We start from the raw sequence: 22,235 nt of genomic DNA, 5'->3' as shown, positions 1-22,235 counted from the left end.
TAGAAAGTAACAGAAATAATGCATTTGATGTTAGAACTGTTTCTAACATGTTTGAATACTGTAGAAACATTTAGAACGTCACATAGATGTTGTAAATAGTTCTAAACAGTTACCTATCACAGTTAGATTGTTACAAAGATTTCCAAATTGTTAGAACAAAAGGCAAGAAACACCCTCTCGGTAATATGGAATCGACTCTACAGTAATGATTCTATCCCCAGTCCTTACAAAAAATCTAGAACTGCATATATAGGACACATTAAAACTGGATTATTCCCACATATATTGACATGCTATCCAACACAGTGCAACCATTTTGATTCATTGCCTTTACACAGCCTCATAGCCCCCCAAAAAACTGGCATCCAATTTTTCCTAGCCTGATTAAATCTCACTTATAGCAGCCCGCCCAACATCCACTGCGGGGAGGGGCCAGTTACAGCCCTGGACAGCGGAGTTTGTGTTACATAGAGTAAATTTTTCCTAACTAAGAACAGGAAGTACTTTGAGTGGATTGCATCACAGAGATCACCTCCTAATGAGTTGAACGGAGCTGTATGTCAAGGTCAAGCTGGTAAGTGCCTTTGGATGAGAGTCTGATTATGGGCACATGGTGTCTCACTAGGTCTTAAGTGTGAAAGGGTCACTTGGTTTCATGTTGTGTAATGTTCAGCAATTTACTGGTGTAAGGTCAACCAAGACACATAACATTAGAAAATCTTCCTTTTTGTTCTTGTTTGAACATTCAAAAAGAGTGAACATGACATTTGAAAGGTACAAGTAACAACAGGGGATTGAATATGACCACCAATCCTGGTGACTGACAGCTTCTCCACCCTACAATGTTACAGAACAGTCCCTGAACACAGTGCACAGTCCCTGGAGTTTGTACAGGAAGCATGCAGGGAGATTTAATCTGTCTGATTGTCACAGTAGGTTTCATCTATCAGACACACAAATCACATTTCTTCAGACAGGGAGGACTGTTTCTGGAAGACTGGGCTGTTTTCCTGGGACATAGCTTGAATATAAATTCAATTGGATACATTTTGGTCTTTTTCATATTTACTCACTGCAACATACGGAAGGAAATTTTACACTGATACAATTTGATGACAGTATTTCATTCAAACAGTGTTCTTTTCAGTGCAGTACCTTTTTAAAACATATATCTCTGTAGCATGTTTTTCATTATGGTCACAAAAGACACTACAACAACACTGTGTGTGTCTCTCCCTACATGTACCTTCCCTCCTACGTACATGTACTGTAATCTGTGTGACACAAACTCTGCTGTCCAGGGCTGTAACTGACCCCTCCCCGCAAAGGCTACAAGGAGGCCAGCGGATATTGGTCGGGCTGCTATAAGCGAGTTTAAATCAGGCTACATGTACTGTGCATGATCTATAGTAGCCAGCTGAGTACCTCAGGCTAGACTGCTAGAGGAAAGCATCATTTATGTTTGCTTTTTTTCATGGACAGTGTCAATGTACTTTTAATTGACCTCTTGGCCTTTCAATGTTTTAACAACCATAAAATAAGCTTAAGTGGTGCTTGATTGTACACATGCATACTGTCTGAAAAATCATTACATTTATTTGATGGTCTAACAATGATAGAAGTCCCAAGAAAACTGCAATGTTATAAGTACCACTTAAAGATGGTGTAAGCAGCCAAGTACAGATTTTGATATTGTTGAACAAGTATGATATTTGCCCCAATTTAAAGGCTCTCATATGCAAAATGGAAAATACAGTCAATTCAGCTTTTCATTTTGCAGCTCAAGTGCAAAACACCAACTTTTTATCTCTTCAGTGCAAAGGACATAGATCACTGACATTCTTTATTACAGTGTCGACACCTGCAAAACATTAATACACAATTCACAATTTGCTCATTGTATTAAATTGAGCTAAGGGAAGAGTTTTGAAGTGGCCTGTCCCTTGAGGAAATCCCCATAGCTCCAGTCCTAATTAGTTTTTTTAAGCCCTGTTTTTATTTGATTACCATATCTGTCCTCCAGGACCCTGTGAGTAGACCCTCTGTCACCAGTCTGTCTCCTCTGGACTCTTTTGGCTTTCTCTCTAAACATGGGGTGGGGAGGGTCTACATGGAGGTTTCCAGTTTCTCATTACAGTGAATTTGGGAGGGCTGACCACATTTTATGCAAAAAGAAAAATCTTCTCTACACATTATACGATGTTTTATTAAAAGGAGTTGGCTACAAAGTACTATGATTAACAATCTGCAAATTCATTATTTTCTTACTAATTTCATGGTAAAAGGGGACTGGGAATAGTTCTTTCCTCTGTATTTCAAGCTTGCGGTTGAAATAATTCTGTAGTACAGCAGACATACAAAATACAAGTTCAATGTGCCATGATTACTCAATACGATATCACTGCAAAACTGTGAACGCAAAGTCACTGCAATATTTCAAGATTGATTACACCTTACTTTGGAAAAAGGCATGCAGACCCCTAGGGTGTTCAGTATGGAGCCAAAACACATATGGGGCAATGTTGACAAACACTGGGATATAGGAACACAGCTTGATACCTATGTCCAGATACCACAGTGCAGTTATCAGGAGAAAATTTCCAGTACAAGAGAAATTTCCAGTACAATTGAAATAAAAATTACTTTTGAAATTCTTTTGCACAGGTTTACAAAGAAAAAAGGCAAGCAATATCTAATGATGGACTGAAAAGCAAAGGTACCAAGATGATTCTTACGTACTGTAAATCTTGAAATAACTTGACTTGATAATATCAATTTTTGCGATACCTCTCTATTGCAAAATCCTGCCAATATGAATGTATGCTTTTGTGCTGCAAACCTCAAAATGCCATGAAGCATGCTATATCCAACCCTAACATGCAATCAAACCAATGCAAACATGGCTGCATTTACAGCATAATAGAAATTTAGGGAAATATGAATTAAGGTTCGGGGAATCCATTGTGTGCTCTGGCTTTAGAATTGAAGCATATTGTTGTGATTTTATTGAACTCTTGGCACTTACAATTAATATGTAATAACTTGAATGGCACCAAAATACCATATATAGATACTTAGATCTAAACATAGGGTCCTCTACACTCTACTGTTGAATGACTTAAAGACTTTTCATTCCAATTTGTGAATTCTGGACTGGTAAAATATATTCAACAGTATACCACCATGCTTTGGTCTGCAGGTCCTCCTGACAGACCCTAAACCCTACATTGGCTGATTACCAAGGCTACAACTTAGTACAAGGGTGTATCATGTCACTTGCCACAAAGTCAAGGGCTTGTCTGGAAAGTTCACACAAAAGACAACACCCTGAAGTGAGGAAAGCACATGGTACCCCAGTAGTCTACACAAAAGTCTTCATCCCCAAAACAACCAGGAGGTGATGAATAGACTGTTAGACAGGGAGATAAATCCGGCCTGTTACAGATCTGTCCCCAGCCACCCTAGGGTTCAAGTTCAAGACGTTTGAGAGAAGAGAGGGTTTCTCCTTTGACTTCATGTCCATTGATTAACCACGGTAGCTTCTGTTGCCCTTCCGTTACCTAGGTAGGTAATGACAGAGACTAAACACTGAAAAAACTGAATGGAAATTACATACTGGTAGTCATTTAAGAATTACTCAATTAAAGTATCTTATCCAGAACATGGTCCTGTTGATCAACTGCCTACATTCTGGAAAAAGTTTTCCGAAGTTTTCTTGAACTTATTTGCCATTATATTAGTTTAAACTGAGTACGAGTTATGATGAGCTCTGAAAATTGCAAGACAATGCATGGTTGCTGGTATAGTCAGAAACCTATCACAGAGGAGCAAGAGGCCAGTTACTGGTATAGACAGTATTCCTTACACATTCAACATCTATAGTAACATTTTGTAGTACCTGTTTATTCCATCAGGAGATTTGGGACTTACAACTTTACTTCCCAGATTTGGCTGAAAATGGCCATAAAGTCCTTTCATCATTAAGTATCATGCATCACGAATGACAAGATGTTCACTTGGTGGAGAAAGTTCAGAAATTCATTCCTGCTGGACTTGAGTAGAATCCTGGAGTGTGTGTGGTGTCTGACTAATTGAACACATGTAAGGAGCCCCCACGTTTCTTGTCTGCCTCCATGAGTGGTCCTTGTTCTAGGGGCTTTTCATCTTCTATAGATGCCCGGCAGGTCTTTGTGTTTAGTGTGGCTTCATGGAGTGTCTGTGCAAGTGTGTCACCAGATCAAAAAATCATTAGGTACTGATGCCTTTTACAGCTCCAGCCATAAGTCACATCTAACTATTCTCTGAGCAGATATTGGAGACACTAAATCATACCCTTTTCTGTGTCCAGGAAAGAGCATAGAAAAGAGCAGCTTGGAAAACTTAACAAGTGAGCCTCCAGAACCCCAAATAGCTTAGCAAATTAACCTGAATTAAAAGCATTGATGTCTAGTAACATTTGACATAAAAGATTGAATAAACGTTTTAGTGCCACTTTTACAACTCAGAAGTACAGTTAGTTAAAATGGCCTTTAAAAATCTCCTAAAATTAAGGGTTTTCAGGAGACTAAACATCTACCTTTATTTGTTGAACAGACACCTGATCTTGAGTCTGAGGATGTACATATATACAATACACAACAATGTTCACTTGAGTGAGCATACTAGGGTTTCAAACAAATCACGGAACAGTTCATGTTTAGCATCTTTCACCAGTTCTTCCTCACAATAACATTTTACCTATTTTGGAGGAAGCCTAAATAATCCCTAGACTTCAATACTCTCTTTGTTCTCTCCATACCCAGAGGCTTGTGCTACCAAATCTCTCATGATGATACTGTTACAGTGTAAACTTCTACTCAAAACATACCTCCATTTTAGGGACAACCAATTTATGGCAAAGATATACACAAAATCCTTTTACAAGGGCACATGTAAGTCTAGAGTACACGCATATAACTAGGCAATCAAGGGCTAAGAGGAAAACTGATAACGTCAAGATCTAAGTAAACTTGGAGGTATCTGATTACTTGCAGTTGTTTTCCTTTTCCTGAACTGGCTAAAGGCTTTATCAGATCAGAAAGCACTTTTGGGTCTTAGTTGTGTCTGCTAGATCAGTATCGGGAGGGAAGATCAAAAGGACTGGAATAATCAAGGGCAAAGACTTCCACATGTGTTACATTTATGTCTGTATAATCTTACATGAAAGAGGGTAATCACTGTTACAAGCAGGGAGATGTTGTAAAGTTGAAAAGATCGTAACTCTAGATATACAAAATGTACTACATATACTGTAGAGTATTATTAATAGACAGGGTTTGCTGATAAAAATTCTTGTATGTTTTGAGTTTCTTTTTGTTTACTCAATACAAGTGGCCTTAAGCACTTTAAAGAAAGATGACAGTCTATATACTCTATAGGCTCTAATGATAAGCCACTGCTGTATTTGCAACAAAGCCCAAAATAAAGTTGGAACATTTCAACACTGATTAAAATAAACTATTTGCCAAAAAAAGACAGACAGAATCAGAATTCATTGATTGCTTCTATTTGTTATATGTGACAGCAAATTAAAACTACAACCAGTCGAGGATATTTTATAGCTGAAGTCTTATGATACCGGTAATGTCTTTAATTTAGTGCAAATTCTAATATGAAAATCTAGGATTTCTAATAGAAGTTGCAGCCCTTATCAAAGAAGAGGCTTGTCTTCCATTCCAATTAGTTATAACATGGAGACAGAGATCTTTGATATAATGTCTAAGAGCTGGAACAGAATGGCAATATTGTAGACAACTAGAAAGGCCCAAATGCAGAATGTTCTCCCTGTACCCTTTGGTCAAGCTTCTTGTACATAATACTACTTTATATCATTAGTGTACGAGTAAAAAAGAAAACCTACGTCTACTTGTTTTTTTGGACCATTTTGACTAATTTGCTGACACAGTTTAATGTTCTGATTGTTCTAGTGGCAGAAGAATAAATAAAAGATACGCACCAGTGTTTTCCCTGTCAGGGATATTATATCTAAGAAGATTGAAAATATATTTTGCTCACCTGAAAGTCGAAGAACTTGCTGTATCTTCTATAGATAACAGAGTTGGAACCGTCGGCCCAGGACACGTGGATTACATACACCTGAAATCAACGCAATCATCCAATCAATTCATCACGCAGCAAAGCAGCAGTCAGCAACGGGTCACGAACGGCGCAAGGTTTGCAAGGCCACACGCTGCTTTAGCTTCAATGCCACTGCTTTTACAAGGTCTCACAGAAAATGTCCACATTTCTGATTCTGGACCCCTGGGTGTAAGTAAGCATTCAACCTTGTCAGTCAGACATGGGGAATAGCTTGAATGGCAGTTGACATCAAGGCAGCCTTGAACCCAAGTTTACAATAAAACTGTGAAAAAAGAATCCAAGAGGGAGAAAAAAAATATTGAAATGGCTCATTTCATTTTTTTCTGGGGGAGAGGTTTGGAAATAATTCTAATTTGTAAAGCATAGTTAAGTCAACCATAGTTTAAGGAGATTCATAACTATTCCAAAAGATACAATGTTATTCCATTCTACAATATTTCAAAACAAATACTTATGATAATTGCCCCCATAAAATCAAAATCAAGCGTCAACCTTCTTAAAAACTTAAAAGTACTTTTTTGGACATATCATGAGTTGTAACAGGATGTCATGAAGTGAATCATCCTAAACATGGATGTTTGAGGAATAACAGAAGCAGACAGCAAGTTTTGTAGACGGAAAATTCTTCACCACATTACTAGGCAAGATGAAAGCAGGCGTCTGTTCTGCTAGCAGGGATGCAGAAACCACAGGAGGAAGTCTGTGGGAGGATGGACTAGGGTTGGGACAGGGCAGACACGGAAGGTTTTCATCTGTGTACACAAATTCCACTGGCTGTGCATGTTCTCTCGCTTTATGTGTGCAGTGTTTGAGTAAAATTATGTAACTCATGCCTACAAACAAAGTGAGGAAACCTGTGATAAATAAATGCAGGAAAACTGTATAATCAATTTGTACTAGGATATCAGTGGGTCCAGGAAAAAATGCATCAATAATTCATAAAGCCAGATCGACATAGATCACATTTTGATACATAATTCTGCTGTTTGCCTGGTAAGCTACAATACAAGCTGATTTGGCTAAGAACTGGGATATTAGAATGCAGATCTGCTTTATAATCCATGTAGAGAGATGTTCTATAGGAAAAGGGCAGGGCGCGTGTAACAACCACAGCCGAAGCCAGACGACCCAGCACTACACAAAGTCAACATAGCAGGAACATGCCGGCTGCCATAGTCAAACATCCACAACTCCCGAATAACTGAGATGTCTTAGAAAAAGGAAACGCGGGACTCACGTAATGCTTGGTGGGGACCCTCCTCTTCTCCACGTCCACCACCTTCACCTCTAAGATCGTTCTGTGCGGCATCGCGGCCCTGGCCTGTCTAAAACATCTGATATTTGATAGATCCCTCTGCTCCGGTGTGCAGAAATCTGGTCTGTGTTTTGACTCGGCCTAAATGACATTACACTTCCGGTTTGCCTGCGCTCCCAAACAACTTTACGTCTGTAAAAACATTATCTGTCGTCCTCTCTTGGCCAAATAGTATTAAAACTTAGCTTTTCATTACAGAATAATTATATCAGTATGAAAATATTTATGATTCTGTCGTAATCTGATGAATGCGTTTCGTAAATTTGTATCATTTTACGTATCAATGCGGTCATATCTTTTAGTAGGCGGAGAAAACTGTGAAAACCGGAAGTCAATGTGACATTCATAAAATAAACAGATTGTGAATCACACATGGAACAGGTTAGGCCGTCCTGGGGCGGCGTTTACTCATGTCAACATCATTAACCAGATGTCAGACTTATCTGAGCATCATTTGGTGATCAGTCCAGTCTTCCCAAGGAGCTTTTATCAGTTACAGTTACAGGCTATAAAACTTTTGGGCGTGCAAAGCTTATGAAAGTCAACAGGGGGCGCTAAAAACCCAACTAGTGGTGGAAAATGGCGGCCTCCATGTCCAGTTGATCGTCTGTCGTCTATTTTCGTCGTCATATGCGCTATTGAGGTACTGTATCTGCATCCTGCAGTCGTATCATACGTGTAAAAAACAAATCCTTTTGCAGTATATAGCAGCGTCATTAGGATGAGAAGTGATCGGGCGCTTGTTTGTCATCTTGTTGGAGCAAATATTATGCCCCCCTCCCCACATGTTATCAAGATTTATAAAAGCTCCTTGGTTGCATCTTTACTACAAGCACATATTTTGTTGCACATACTATGACATAGTCTCTGAACCTCCCCTTTGCGACATCTAGCTTTCATTTTTTCATATCTCTTCAGGGCCTTGCGGTAGGGTTTCTAGTCTCCAAATTGCTTGTTTTCTTCTATTAGTCTTTTGTTTTTGTTGCCTTGTTTTGATTGATCCTGTGTACATATTTACATAATTACTCTTTCAGAGTATGTTAAAATTCAATTGCAGGTATTTGTTGTGATAACCATGCAGACTCTTTACATACATAAATGCAGACGTGTTCGCAGTGGATTAATGTTCGCGGTTTTCGTGGTGACCACTTCACCGCAAACTTAAAACCACCTCGAAAATTTTTCTATTATGGTATTAGAATGCAGTCTATGGTGTTACCGCGAAATTAAAACCGCCGCAAAAAGTCCCTTTCCCGGCTACCACGAAATTAAATGCATTTACAGTAATACGGTAAGCCAGACTGCCCAGAGCAATGTAGGGCAAATATTTTAGTATATGGATATGATACACGTGTAATATTGGTATTCTATATTCTTTCTCTAGTGTGGTATCGTCAGCATGGGGCCGGATAATGAGGAAACGTCCAACACCCTAATAGTGCGCCACCTACCTGCCGAGCTGAGTCCTGCAGACAGGGAGGATCTACTGAAACACTTTGGTGCTGAGAGTGTCAAGTGTATGTCAGACAAGGGCAGGATGGTGAGTTTACAAAACTGCTGTACATTTCTTTGATTTAACAGAAGGAGAGGAAAGGAGATTTTTTAAAGTGTTTTAAGTTTGAGGTTGAAACAATACTGATGCTAGCACAAAAACACATACTCACTGTGTCGTGATTTTGCAGTGGGGAGGCACCACAAACTGCCCCAAAGATTTCAAGTTTTACAGTATTGACTGACGGTCAAGTTTCAAATTCTTCCAAATCCTCATAATACTTTAATTCAGAAATTGATATCTTCTGTTCAGATATTCATAGTACAATGTCTCTTGGGGTTTATCGTGTCTTACAATTTCTCTACAGAAACACACTGCCTTTGCAACATTCACTGGCCACCAAACAGCTGAAAAGGTTTGTGTTTTGAAGCTCAATATGTGCAAATAAGTCTGTGCTGTACTGAGCAGGAACATTCCTGTTTTCATTTTCAAACACTATCATACTATGAAACAGTTAAACAGAACAAGAACAGCATACCAACTTCTGAAATAATTGACTTGGTTTGAAATCAAATAATACTAATAGCTTTGACTAATATACTAAACACCACTTTTGTCCATTTCTGCACCAGGCTCTGACAAGGTTGCACCAGTTGGAAGTACTTGGCAGAAGACTTGTAGTGGAGTTTGCCAAGAAACAGCACAAGAAACACATGACCGTTGTCCAATCAGATCAGGTATGTAAAGTTGGTGATCACATGACTGTCATCCAATAAGATCAATGCTAGGTGATGATCACATAACTTTTATCCAATCAGAGTGATCCTGTGATGTCTTAGTTTATCTTTACCAGTGAATTTTTATCACTTAAATGCTTTATTGTTGTTGATGGACAATGTAGGACAATGAAGAGACAATAATCAAGGAAGAGAAAGACAAGAAATCTGCAGATAGCACAGATGACAAGAAACCAGCAGAAAGCAACCAAAGAGGAACACTTCCCCAAACAGCAATTGCTTCCTCTCTTGGGTGAGTAAAAGAATAGAAAATTATTTAAAGATGACCAAGGCAAAAAGATAATACACATAATGTCTAATGATAACTACATGTATAGACATCAAAGCAGTTTGTTAGATGAGACTTCCTATTTTAAAGCAGTGGAAGACAAATTTACTTGATATGCGGGTTGCTTAATTTTATTAGTGGAATTCTTTTTTGTTGGTCGGCAATAATGGGAAAGTATGATTGTACATGTAATAAGAAAGGTTATGTTAGGGTTGGTCAGATATCCTCCAGTCTTTCTTTTTTTTCAGACTGCAGTATGTGATGAACCCCAGACTGCATTACCTGTACCCCCCTCCCACAGCCTCCATCCTTAACAACATTGCCAACACCCTGGCTGCTGTGCCCAAACTCTATGTCCAGGTCAGTGCCTACTGTAGCATCATCACACAAACGTAACTGCCTTGTTTTCCAACATTCTAGACCAAACAAAATTTTTTTCCTTAGGGAGCTATCATATTTGGCTGTGGTACAATCTTAATGTCACAGAATTTACATACAGACTGAGACTGAATCCACCACTGAAAAGCATCTAAAACAGCCTTTTTTGAAACAGGACGGCTGAAATTTGTACAACATTTTCACCCAAGAAGATCCACAGTTTGCAATTGTACTAGGATCATACAATGTAAGGGACAAAACCCTTGGCTGAAATCAATACCTCTATAGTAAATAATAGATAGAATGATAGATAAAAGGTTGATAAGTAGCTATGAAATATTTCTTCTTCATTTCATTCCTGTCCAGGTTCTACATTTGATGAATAAGATGAACCTACCTGCCCCTTTTGGACCTCTTACTCAACATCCACCGCTGGTAAGTTATGTTAATTATGCAGTTTTAGGTTATAGATTTCATGCATTGTATGAAATCAGACATGTTTATAAATAAATTTTGGAATATGTCAGCTTTACTAAATTAGGAAATCAAAAGTAAACTTGTTAATTTTAGTGTTGAATGGAACTCCTATCTGATATAGTTGTATGATCATCTGCACCTCTATTAAGCCAATAGTTAATTTTTGAAGGCTTCCATATGGCCCAGCAGTGTTTGAATCCCTAACCAGGCCTTTCAAAAACAAGGCAAGTGCTCTATCCACTAGGCCTTTACACGGTATGTTGAGCCATGAGCGGTCCCTGTTCCCCACAGGCCACAGAGATGGAGTATGTGGGAGATGATAACCTGGCTGAGGAGGAGATGAGCGAGAGTGAGTCTGAGCTGGAGAGCGATGAGGAAACACAGACAGGGTGAGTGATGCTGAGTCATGATCAGCCTCAGAACCAGCCTTCTTTGGTTATATTTCACCGTCCCTCTTTTCCTAACAATGTGCTAACAGACAACAACCCAGGAATGCTTCTTCCCAGACTACAAAATGCACCATGGAGATAAAGATTTGGGCAATTGCACTCCTAGTCCTACTGCAAAATGTAATCCCCACATATGAATTTATAAAAGATTGAAGCTGTATTGCATACCTTTTTTGAAACTTTCTGCCAATGTGTCTCAGTTTGTATATTGACACAAGCGATGTGTGTGTAAGAGCCAAGAATGAAGTGTGTCCATGTATTCTTGAGACCTGAACACACTTTTTTTGAGATTGAAACTTATTTCAAGAATGAAGTAGAGTATTCTATTTTCTATTTATCCCATTATCTTTTGTTTGTTTGTTCAACTAGATGTTTGCAACTTTATGGAAAGTTGTATCAACCCGGATTTCAAGAGCATAAATGAGATGTAAAGTGACAATGGAATCTTAACAAAAAGTGCAAACTAACATTCACAATTCCTACTCCAGGATCCCCGGCCAAGCACAAGGAAAGGGTGTGAAAAGGCCTGCCGCAAAGAAGAGGAGACCTCACAAGAGACCCAGACTACAGGCTCTCCCACCCCTGGTGCAGCCCCGCCCCTCCACCCAACCTGCCCCTGCCCCAGGGGAGGTGTTTGAGCAGCCTGAGGGGGTGGGGGTGAAGAAGATTGAGCTGAACCTACCCTCAGCAATCGAGGCTGAGAGACAGGTTGAAGAAGGTACTCACTCACAACCATATGTATAATGTAGACATTTCGTGTTTGTGAAGGCTAGTTATGTAGCGATGTTATATTCGTTTGCTACCCTCTGGTAGTATTTATATGTACATTTTTTTGTCTCTATCGTAAGGAGCAAATAAGAGATCCCTAGGTACAGTGATGATTTGAAATGATGGAAATTGTGGCACATTTACCAAAGTGGTGGTTTTCATTATTCATGTGTATACACATTCAAGTATTAATGTATGAATTATGATTCTTGTGGCAGATGATGAAGAAAGAGTAGCAGGAGAAGCTGATCAGGATACTTCAGAAATGTCTGGTTTTGGCAAGTTTGAGCCCCCGCCCGTTGTCATGGAGACAGAAGAGGAGGAGGAGCCGGAGGATGAGAGCACAGATTTCATCTCCAGCAGGGAGCTGAGAAGGGGCAGACTCTCTCATGATGGTAGGCGCCCTCTAGCAGATTGTAAAGAAAGTGCAACAAAAATCATTTGCATTTACTACAAGTTTACTACGAAGCACAATTTACCATGAAAAAAAATAGGATTACATCATGAATTAGCAGTTTTGTTTAATTTTCATCATACATACAAAGTTGTTAATTGCAGTTGTTGTTTTTTTCTACACAGATATAAGGAAGCTCTCTGTCTTTAAGAACTATTCGGCAGGAGAACCCAACTGTCGTCTCTACATCAAGAACGTTGCTAAACAAACAGAGGAAAAGGTTGGTAAAGTCAAATTACAGCATGACAAAGGTTTATTTAAACTAGAGTTCCACAAAGTCACACCATAAGGTAGTTATGGAGCATTTACACTTGTATAAACAATGGAGTATAGTTTTCACTCTGACATGGATCCTGTGTGTAGGTTAGTGCTTGTGTGTCTGGCAGAATAACTTTTGTGAAGTGGGATTCTGCTAAAGGAACAGACTTTTACACAATGTGACATACACCATAGTTTATTTTGGAGGTCTGAGAGATCATTTGCATAATCAGTGAGACAAGATAAAAGAAGAAATTTCTAAAACCTCTATATATTTCATGGAGGTATGAGGTCTCCTAACTCTAGTTATGCAAGCTAGACGTTCATGCCAGCTAGTAAGAGTACATGTGTAATCTATCATTCAAATGAAAGTTGCTGATGTGGTTGATCTACCCTTTTTTCTATCCAGCCTCTCCTTATATATATATACATAAACTTTATTGCATTTATATACAACTCTGACAGAGTTTATTTTACTTTGTAGGACTTGAGATTCATCTATGGCAGATATGTCAACTTTGACGATGACATTGAAAAGGAAATGTAAGTAATATATTTGTCTCCATTCTATTTCTGATTTTTATCTATATATTGTTGGACATTGCACATAATAAACATCTTGCTGTCATTGGTTTTGCAGGTTTGACATCAGGTTAATGAAAGAAGGTCGGATGAAGGGCCAGGCGTTCATCGGCCTTCCGTCTGAGAAGGTGGCGCAGAAAGCAGTCCGAGACACCAACGGGTTTGAGTTGAACGGCAAACCCCTTGTTGTGGTATCCTTTCTGGTTTGTTGTTCACTGTGGTAAAGTTTTCTTTTCTCTAGAATAGTCTATTTTATTGGAGTGGATGAATTCTTAGCTGTTTTAGGTTTCAGGGAAAGGGCAAAAACCACTACATTGAAACCTGTACAGGTGACCACCTCTACATGAGGAATACTTGGCGACGTGACTACTTGGCAGTTCCTTACATAATTTTCCCATTGAAACAATCCTGTCTATAGTGACCACCTGTCCACATGTGCCAGATTATATTGGTCCCTTGGGTGGTCTTCTTTGACAGTTTGTTTATTTATTAGCATTGCATGTGTGAGTGAGAGAAAGCTCCTACTTACCGTATGTGTATGCTTGTATGCTAATGAATACTTCGGAATAGGTCAATACATTTTCCTTAACCTCTTTACCAGCAATTTGCAAGGTCAGCAAAACCAAAGGAGAAAGCAGACAGCAAGGACCATGGCAAGGGCAAGATTGGAAAGAAGAGCTGATGTACAATTTGTCTTTTACAGTACTTAGTAGAAGCAAAATCTCTATGTACAATGAACTGTATACTTCACTGCAATATTTTTTACGTAAAAAATTATACCTCTCATTACTGCATAAAACATATCTTAAATTCATTTGCATTTTTCTTTTCTCCGCAATATATCAGGGCAGATTAATTAATTAAATCTTCTTGCAAACTTTCAACCGTGTATGAGTAGTGTTACTACGTACATGGAAGCCTCCGAGTGAAAGTCTCTCTATATATACATTATAAGTAAGTAACTTGTATTCTTATCAGAAGGGATCTAAGTCTCTACTGAGTTGTAGAATGATGTACATCCATGCTGTCGACTCCTTCAGCCAGCTGCTGTATCTCCATTCCCTTCAAGACGTCTTTGAGAATCGGCAAGACTTTTTCTCCCTCTTCTGTAACATCCAAAGTGAACAGTAGTCAAACGTTTGTATACTAGCCTAAGTGTTACATGGGGCATGCATGGGAGATAGCATCAATGCTCTACATGAAATTCAGCAAGGCTGTGTATTACAATAATATTGGCAGTCTGGCTTTGCTTTATGCTAAATTCAGGCACTAATTATGACAGAAACGTTGGATTTAAACTGTCAAGCTTGGCATTTCAGCTGACTATTTACACTGTATGTAAAAGCGTGCATGCAGGCCCCAATATCATATCACAGTAAGGTTTCTTAAGACTTTTGTTTACCAGTGGTCTAATTGAGACCATGAGAATTTGGTAGTTATTGATGTGTAAATATAATATATGAGTTTCTTTACTTTAGATCAACTCCCCAAAATAGAAACTACTGGTATATACGAGGGGCATGCAATTAGTAATGGTCCTGACCCATTTCCCATAGCAGGAGATTAATGAAACTTGGCACAGTTATTAGTCTTTCTCTTCATAGGAATCACCCAGAGTTATGCATTTCTCCCATCGTTTGATGCAGCTCTGGACACCGATTTTGTAGGACACCCCAGGTTGGTCCTCCAACTGATGCCTCATCAATGGCACAAGAGGGACGACCAGGTCTGGGAGCTGTTTCCACAGACTTCCAGCCACGTTTGAATTCAGGATGCCAGCGTTTTACAAGGTCATATGATGGGGCATCATCACCATAAGTTTCATTTATTTCATCAAAAGTCTTCTTTGGTGTGCGTCCTTTCAAATACAAAAACCGGATCACTGCGCGACACTCAACTGGTTCCATTTCACACCTGGTCCATTTCACACCTGACTAAGTTCAAACACCAGTAAATCAGAAACCACAATTAGTTCAGAGCTGTCTTTTGCAACATAACCCATAGAGATATGAATTATTACACATACAAAATTTCATTTAGATCAGACAACTGGAAGTGGGTCAGGACCATTACTTATTGCACGCCCCTTGTATTAGATGTATAAGACATGGAGAAACTACCCCAGCTTTCACTCCTGGTCATGATCAGAGTTACATTTGTTTTACCTACCACTGGTGTGGACTCGTCAACCCACCAAATTTGTATCATTAACTACAACGTGTATGAGACAACAGGCTGATAACTGACCTACGATATCCTCCAGGAGTTCTCCATACTGTTCAATCTTAGCCACGGCCTTTGGGAAATCTGGCTCGCTGCTTGTTGTGATGTACAGGGCGCAGACTTTACCCTCCCTGTCCGCCACCCTGATGCCGCACTCCGCCAGCAACAGGCGCTGGTTTCCCGACAGAACAGCGTCCAGTTCCATGGACGGAATCTCTCCCGAGTGCGCAATGTCCAGCTGCAAAAAAAAATCATGGCAGATAAGAAAATTTAGAATTTGAATGATTCATAGATAACGTGAATGATGCGTCATGAAGAATTTAAGTACAAAACAGCTTATTTTGTTGTACAGCTGTACAAAACAGGTAGTTTTCTCCTGCTATAGTCATGTGTGTTGCATTGTATTGATTATTTTATAGTGACCTGCAGTACTTACAATTTCCACAAGGGGCACGAGATCTTCAGGTGTCTGTGCCTCCAGCAGAACAGGTGCCAGGGCCTGGAGTCTACTGAAGGTTTCCAGCAGGGTGGGGTCCTCCCTGGTCCCCAGGGACTTCACGTCCTTCCTGCGCACAAATCCTGTGGAAATACATGCAACATAATGTAATACTTGAAGGGCCTATGGAAAGACTCTGATAAGTAAGCAATCTAAAACATAGACTGTCTGCACTCATTATCAAGATATTAGCCACATTCATTCAGTTGAAAATTCTTTCAGTGGTTCTTCCCACAAATAAATGCCTGGGGGTCGGTTCTTACAGAGCAAATTCAAGGTACATGTACAATACACAAGTATCAAGCAAGCAAGCATTGTTTTGGTTGTATGAAGAAATACTGTAAATTCATTCATTTATGAGGTAGGACAGGAAAGGAGGTTTTTGGAGTTTAACGTTGCTGTAGTACAGTAGTAATAGAATGGAAACATATATTCACAGTGTCATGATTTCCGAGAGTTCACTGAAAACTGCAAAAATAAGACTAGCCCAAACATTTCAATATATACCGTACCTTGTGGGCAGTCTGGGCTTGTCTCTTCTTCATCACTTGCAGGAGGAGATGGGGATTCACTGCCCAGCCTCCCCAGCTCTATGTGATGCACCAATCCTATGTGACAAAGACTAAATGTTAGGATGTTTCCTTAAAAGTAGGTTGGCATTTTCAAAAGACTCCCTTCAACCAATACTTTTTCTTCTTGTCTCCTTTAAAAAGTTTTGATATGTTATTGTAACCACTCCTGTTCATTATTTCATGCCAGACCCACAGCATGTATGTAAAACAAGCGACATCCCTGGCATATGAGCCCACAAGCCACCTTTTTTTTTGCTGTCTTACCTTTGTCCACTCCTCGTGGCCGCAGTAAGGGTCCTCGGGTAGGGTCCACAATTCCGGACACTGAGTTTGTCCTGACCACCATCAGGGTTCCATCTTCTTGGACCTAGATATTAGGCATACCAAGGAGGTTATATCAGATGTGAATATAACCTCCTTGGGCATACAATGAAACATGTTGTAAAATGTGCAATTTGCATGACACTCGTGCATTCACAAAGTTCATTTGTAACATCATCAATCACCACACAATGAAATAGCCTGAATAAATCATGCTCCTAGGAGCCCTTACGCTGGTCAGACCTCTAGAAGTTCGGTGGCCTTTCAGCACTCAAAGAATTGGAAACATTGTAATCCTCCTAATTTATGCATATGAACTAACTTGGATCAACATGATTCATGTATGGTCAAATGTCAGAGGTTGTGATGATTGGTTACCATGGTGACAGAGAATCATGAGCTCCTATTGGACTGATGTTCACAGCGATAAAGAATCCAGGTTGATATCACATCTAGAACTGTTTCAATCTTGAGGAGTTGCCCAAGATTAAATGTACATGTCAGATATTTATTGGGATGATAATATTTTCTTACCTTTACTCGTACACAGCCAAAGGCAATGGGTGCCTCGTGTTTTCGCTCCAGGATGGTTGCAGACGTGCTTTCCCTCGAAGCCTTAGCTGAAGCACTGAAGAGCTTTGCAAAGCCAGAAACCTTTGGGAAAGTAATTGCCAAAAGTTTATCAAAAGTTTTATGTGAAACTAAAATAATTTTGATGTGAAATGAAAAAAAAAAATTCTAATGTTGATTTTTAAAGATAGACTGTGACTTACGTTCCCGTTTATGCCCATGGAAGTTTCAAATTGGTCCAGAAGTTTGAAACACTGGCTGTGGAACAGGTCGTTGATCAGGTAGAGCCTGTAGAAAGAAATAAGGAAAAAAGTTTGTCCATTGATCATTTCCTGTTGTTCTACCATAGACTAAATAAGCATGTGGGAAAAGTTGTGACTTGGTAGTAGATAAAGAGAGTAGATTTGATTTTATAATGAAGGCAACATTTTTTAGGCCAAACTTTTTTTTAATTCCCATGCTCGCATCAGTTTTGGGGTTCTCAGAAGATGCCATCCATATAATCAAAAACGTGGCCTTATTCCAATGATTATGTGGCAAAAGATGCATTGAACATTTGACAATCCCACCTTTTGTCCTTGTCTGTGAGTGAGGTCCTGACGTTCCTGATGCTGTCCGCTAGGTCCTCCTCCTCAATCCACGTCTGCCACACGCGACCAAGTTTCATGGGAGGGATCACTACCTACAGACGCAAAGAAACCATCAATGATAAGCAACATTATTATTGTTGTCATTCTTATCTATCTTCAATAAGTATTTATTTTTCAATGTATAAACTTTAAGATGCATTTTATCTCTGTCCATCAATACATTTGTAGGGTCATTGAATGTCTCAGTGCATAGATACTAGTAATTTCTGTTTTCCAAGTTGATCGGACGCCAGACATGGTCAAGTTGATGATGATGATCCCAGCAGGTATCCAAGGATTACGATTTAGCCCCCCAACATCTGCTTAGAGATTACAGATTACGTAACTCCAGAAATGTAACATACCACACTTTCCGATCAACTCCACATTACCTCCTTATGAACTCCCGCCCCGGCTCCGTCTGGTTCGTCTGCTTCTGCCTGGCTAAAGCTGCTCGCGCTGACGCTGACTCGGTCCACGACCGAGTCTACCTCTACTCCCCCGGCAATACGGTTCGTCCCCACATGCTCTCCCTGTCCGTGGTAGCCTCTCTGCTCGTGGATAACCTCCTTCAGCTTGTCGTTAAACACTGCGCTGACGAAATAGTTCTCCAAGACGCCGACTGGACGCAGTTTGGGCGTTTTTCTCCACCTGTTAAAAAGGGTTTGCATGGTAATGAAATTGTATCTAGGAGTGAATGATAAAATAATTTTAACTTCAAGAAACCAAAAGGTTCGAAACCTTACTTATCTACGTAAAACGTTTGGTGCGTCTTTATGTCGCTCTCAAAGATCCCAGACTATATATATAGAAACTTATCTGATTTTCTGTCTAGTCTTCATCACATGTACATTCCTGCTATATGCCCGTCTGTGTCCTTATATATGAGCCAGTGAAAAAAAGCACATATTGACAGAATCAGCGAAAATTTGCAATAAACAATAGAAGTAAGTCACAAAACTAAATATTTCACGGAAGTATTATCTATGAAGTCTTTGATTTCTTGTTTGAGAGATGATTGATGATTCTGACCTTCTCAGCACGCATCTGTCCTCCGCCATGACCGTGAGCAGCTGGTACTTGCCCTGGTGGTTGAGCGGAACCGGTTTGTAATCGCCCTCGAAATTAGAAGCGAGGAATCTCTCCATAACAGCACGTGGGATCGCCATCTTCCTTGCTTTCTCTGCAGATCTGAAGCAGGAAAGGAAATGGATGCAATAGTGAGCACACTGCGGTGGATATTTTTAGAACATTACGTGTTATACATACACTGGTCGTACCTAACTCTCTGGCGATAAGGAGGTGAACTTTGATCATTGGCAGGTCGACAAATGTCTGGGAAGTCCCCCCGCCTCCGCAACTTTCTTAACCTTAGCCGCCTTGGTGCCATGGATCAGTATTAGTCACTTCCCGTCAGCCGTTTCCTTGTTTCGTTTACGTCTTACAGTGACGATGCATATGCAGGCTCTATGACGAGATGTAGGTTCTTTTTTCCTACAGCCAGCTGAAAACGAAGTCAAACTTTTTTCTCTTTTCGTCTTTTCCTCCTCTTTCGTTAATTGTCCTGTTCTAACACCACGTTGTCTTTCTTTGACCGCATGCCGTGCAAGCGTGCAACGTTACATATTGATTGATATGAAAACATACGAAAGGCCGCTACTTGCACATGATATCCTGGCTTGCAGTCAGTTCATCCAAGTATTAAATGCTGTAGAAGAGTGGTGGATGCCACTTGAAAAGTCCAATTGAAGAGGTTGATTTGTTTTATCTTATCGTTTACCTAGATGTCTATCCTTTATGAACGCATTTTTTTTAAAATTGAATACCTGTTATATGTAGGGCTAGTCACCCAACATAGATTCTATATAATGTATCTATGTGAAATCACGAGAATTAGCGACTAACCTTTGACTAACCCGTGTTCGTCCATTCATTTTTTGCCGATTCGCCCCAAACCACGCTAAGTACGACGGAAGTTTCATCTTGGTCCTAGTGAACTAGAGTCTACACCTGTACCTTTTATATGGCAATGTCGACAGGTGGTTGTGTGTTGTAGCACTTAAAACTTCAACTTTAGATCAAGAACACAAAAGATTTCCCATGACTCATATTTTTCTACTTGAACGCCAAATACTCAGAAATGTGTCTCGCTTGGGAAAAAGTTTTGCGAAAAGCGGTAACATGCACACCTGATTGTGTAACGAACAACCAATCCCCGCAAAACACCCACGCACCATACTTCGGGGAAATACCTTTTTTAACCCTCTCTTATCTTTGTGTCCGAAGCGGAAGTGCCAATTTGTGTTCTGTTTCCCAAACAAACTCAAGTGACGGACAAAATCCCACACGTACAAACCCCTTTCGCCTTATCGCTTATCGAAGTACAAAATCTACATGAGAAGAACTCACGCCGTTTAATCTCTTAACACATATACGGGCAAGGTCAAATCGCTACGGTTTTTTAGCTGCCCCTTTTTGTCACAAACTGCCGCCCAGCCTGAGCATCTGCTTGGAGATTGCTCGCATGGAAAAATCGCTAGCAGCTGCTGTTTTTAATAGCCAAGGTGTATATTGTAGTATGTTTATGACAAATGCAGCAGTGTCGGAAGCTTTTCGGGGACTTTTAAGAGTCATAGATATACGCAAAGCCCAAAATGCCTTTGGCGTAGAGCTACACATATTTCAGGCCGACAAACACCTTTTATCCCTGAAACGTTACCAACTGAAATACAGTTTCACGTGGTGACATCACTGTATTCTACGCATGTGATAGCAAGGAACTGAAAGAATGGGGACGTGTTTTTTGGCTCACACAAACGTTAACCTTGTCACAACAATTACATATGGTTAACTTCTGGCGTCCTTTGCTCGTAAAATAAAAATGGTACATTACTATGCGAAAGATTTGAAGCTGTACCAAAACACACTTTTGTAAATCAAAGCTGGTGAAGTACATGAAGGTGCCAACGGGAGTCTTGTTGTTTGAAGAATAACTGCAATTTTCAAAGCTTCTACCTTTACAAATTCTCCCGTCTGCGCGGTCGAGAATGTTTCGATTGCTCGTGCCGACATACTTTTTCCGTGAAATTTCTGCGATGCTTCTAACGATTAGGTTTAGTTAGATTGCATAATGCCGTACGGCAGTCTGTGACAAGCTTTACAGTAGTACCAAGAAACAAGACGCTTGAAAAATACACCAGGGGAATCACGACACAAATATCGTACATGGCAGTCTATTAAGAACTGCTCTGATGCTGAGTTGCCCTTACAAGTTTCTCTTAAGACATCTACTCCCGGTGCAATACGCCCCCATAAAATTCCTTTAAGATCGAGACCATCACCGGTGCACCACTACTATGAGACAGACACTCATTCACTTCGATTCACACGTAAAGGTCTCTCTAAAGCGTCATTGAAAGTAACATCAATAAAAGAGCATTCTTTCCTACCTGTGAAAGCAACCAACGGGTCTCGTCGCTTCTTTGTCTCTGCTGAATTACAGTAGTTCTCTCTGATCTTTTATATTGAAGGGACGTGAACTGCGCACTTCCGCTCATGGCCATGTGACTGAAAGTTGACCGGCGACTTCCATTGTAAACCTTTTCAGTGGATAAGGCAGGGCCCGTCGAAAGGGGGAAGTGAGATCCACTGGGTTTAATAAACAAGGGAACTACAAGATATAGTAAGATATATACATAGATGAAATGATCATGGGTTAGACAGAAGAAAAATAAGCTAAAGTGTGCAAAATAAAAAGTATGACGAAAATAGATCATGATAGATCAGTCTAGTTCAAATAACTGTGTGGACTGTTGTGAAGCATATTTGATATTACAATGTACTGCGATATCACAATACATTTACGGAACTTAACGATGGTTTTCCGGACTACTTTGGGATTACTATATGTCAGGATTAGCATTAGGACCTTTTGTGCCTTAAGGTTTAATGTTAACGTTACATATGAATGCAAGCCATGCAGGCAGTATAGTTAGAAACAATGCACTACATTCCTCACAAGTTGTAAGGTCTTTGGAGGTCTGCCCGT

At 39.9% G+C, this 22,235-nt stretch overlaps 3 protein-coding genes across 5 annotated transcripts in view; 1 reads left to right on the top strand and 2 right to left on the bottom strand.

Annotated features, from left to right (window-relative positions):
* Nucleotides 1-7,571, bottom strand: part of LOC118413359 (SH3 and PX domain-containing protein 2B-like) — a 29,331-nt gene extending 21,760 nt beyond the window's left edge. Inside the window, 2 exon segments of the mRNA XM_035816706.1 lie at nt 6,055-6,135; nt 7,376-7,571. Coding sequence (XP_035672599.1) covers nt 6,055-6,135; nt 7,376-7,447 — 153 coding nt within the window. The 5' untranslated portion in view covers nt 7,448-7,571.
* Nucleotides 7,572-7,920: 349 nt separating this feature from the next.
* On the top strand, nt 7,921-14,260 carry LOC118414128 (RNA-binding region-containing protein 3-like). Its single transcript, XM_035817931.1, has 14 exons — nt 7,921-8,096; nt 8,838-8,993; nt 9,313-9,360; nt 9,578-9,682; nt 9,847-9,974; nt 10,259-10,370; nt 10,755-10,823; nt 11,157-11,254; nt 11,803-12,032; nt 12,301-12,477; nt 12,662-12,756; nt 13,279-13,337; nt 13,435-13,567; nt 13,978-14,260. Exons 2-14 carry the CDS (start codon nt 8,853-8,855, stop codon nt 14,056-14,058), a joined length of 1,476 nt encoding a protein of 491 aa, XP_035673824.1. The 5' UTR covers nt 7,921-8,096; nt 8,838-8,852; the 3' UTR covers nt 14,059-14,260.
* A 51-nt stretch (nt 14,261-14,311) lies between these two features.
* On the bottom strand, nt 14,312-21,783 carry LOC118414127. Of its 3 annotated transcripts, none has more exons than XM_035817930.1 (11): nt 21,637-21,783; nt 19,220-19,378; nt 18,580-18,838; nt 18,128-18,240; nt 17,762-17,846; nt 17,523-17,642; nt 16,932-17,034; nt 16,608-16,703; nt 16,036-16,178; nt 15,624-15,837; nt 14,312-14,482 (listed from the first exon to the last, which is right to left on the bottom strand). In XM_035817930.1, exons 2-11 carry the CDS (start codon nt 19,354-19,356, stop codon nt 14,370-14,372), a joined length of 1,383 nt encoding a protein of 460 aa, XP_035673823.1. In that variant the 5' UTR covers nt 19,357-19,378; nt 21,637-21,783; the 3' UTR covers nt 14,312-14,369. The 3 variants fall into 3 exon arrangements, 2 of the variants coding, with proteins under 2 accessions (XP_035673823.1, XP_035673822.1); XM_035817929.1 differs by lacking the exon at nt 21,637-21,783 and adding an exon at nt 20,093-20,349; XR_004830911.1 differs by lacking the exons at nt 14,312-14,482; nt 21,637-21,783 and adding exons at nt 14,726-14,888; nt 20,093-20,351 and having other exon boundaries at nt 15,469-15,837.
* Between the last annotated feature and the right edge of the window lie 452 nt (nt 21,784-22,235).

The sequence above is a fragment of the Branchiostoma floridae genome, chromosome 4 (genome assembly GCF_000003815.2).
Source record: "Branchiostoma floridae strain S238N-H82 chromosome 4, Bfl_VNyyK, whole genome shotgun sequence".
NCBI lineage: Eukaryota > Metazoa > Chordata > Leptocardii > Amphioxiformes > Branchiostomatidae > Branchiostoma > Branchiostoma floridae.
Note: the sequence above shows the minus strand (reverse complement) of the source record. Positions and strands in the feature narration are given on the sequence as shown.

Bases quoted from the DNA above. Each gene is read 5' to 3' on its own strand.
- LOC118414128 (XM_035817931.1), top strand. From the start codon at position 8,853: ATGGGGCCGGATAATGAGGAAACGTCCAACACCCTAATAGTGCGCCAC. The intron at 10,824-11,156 runs GTAAGTTATGTT...TGTTCCCCACAG, and splicing joins TTACTCAACATCCACCGCTG to GCCACAGAGATGGAGTATGT. The intron at 12,033-12,300 runs GTACTCACTCAC...TTCTTGTGGCAG, and splicing joins TGAGAGACAGGTTGAAGAAG to ATGATGAAGAAAGAGTAGCA.
- LOC118414127 (XM_035817929.1), bottom strand. From the start codon at position 20,169: ATGAAACTTCCGTCGTACTTAGCGTGGTTTGGGGCGAATCGGCAAAAA. The intron at 17,643-17,761 runs GTAAGTCACAGT...ACTTTCCCAAAG, and splicing joins CCATGGGCATAAACGGGAAC to GTTTCTGGCTTTGCAAAGCT. The intron at 16,179-16,607 runs GTACGGTATATA...GTATTTCCACAG, and splicing joins AAGCCCAGACTGCCCACAAG to GATTTGTGCGCAGGAAGGAC.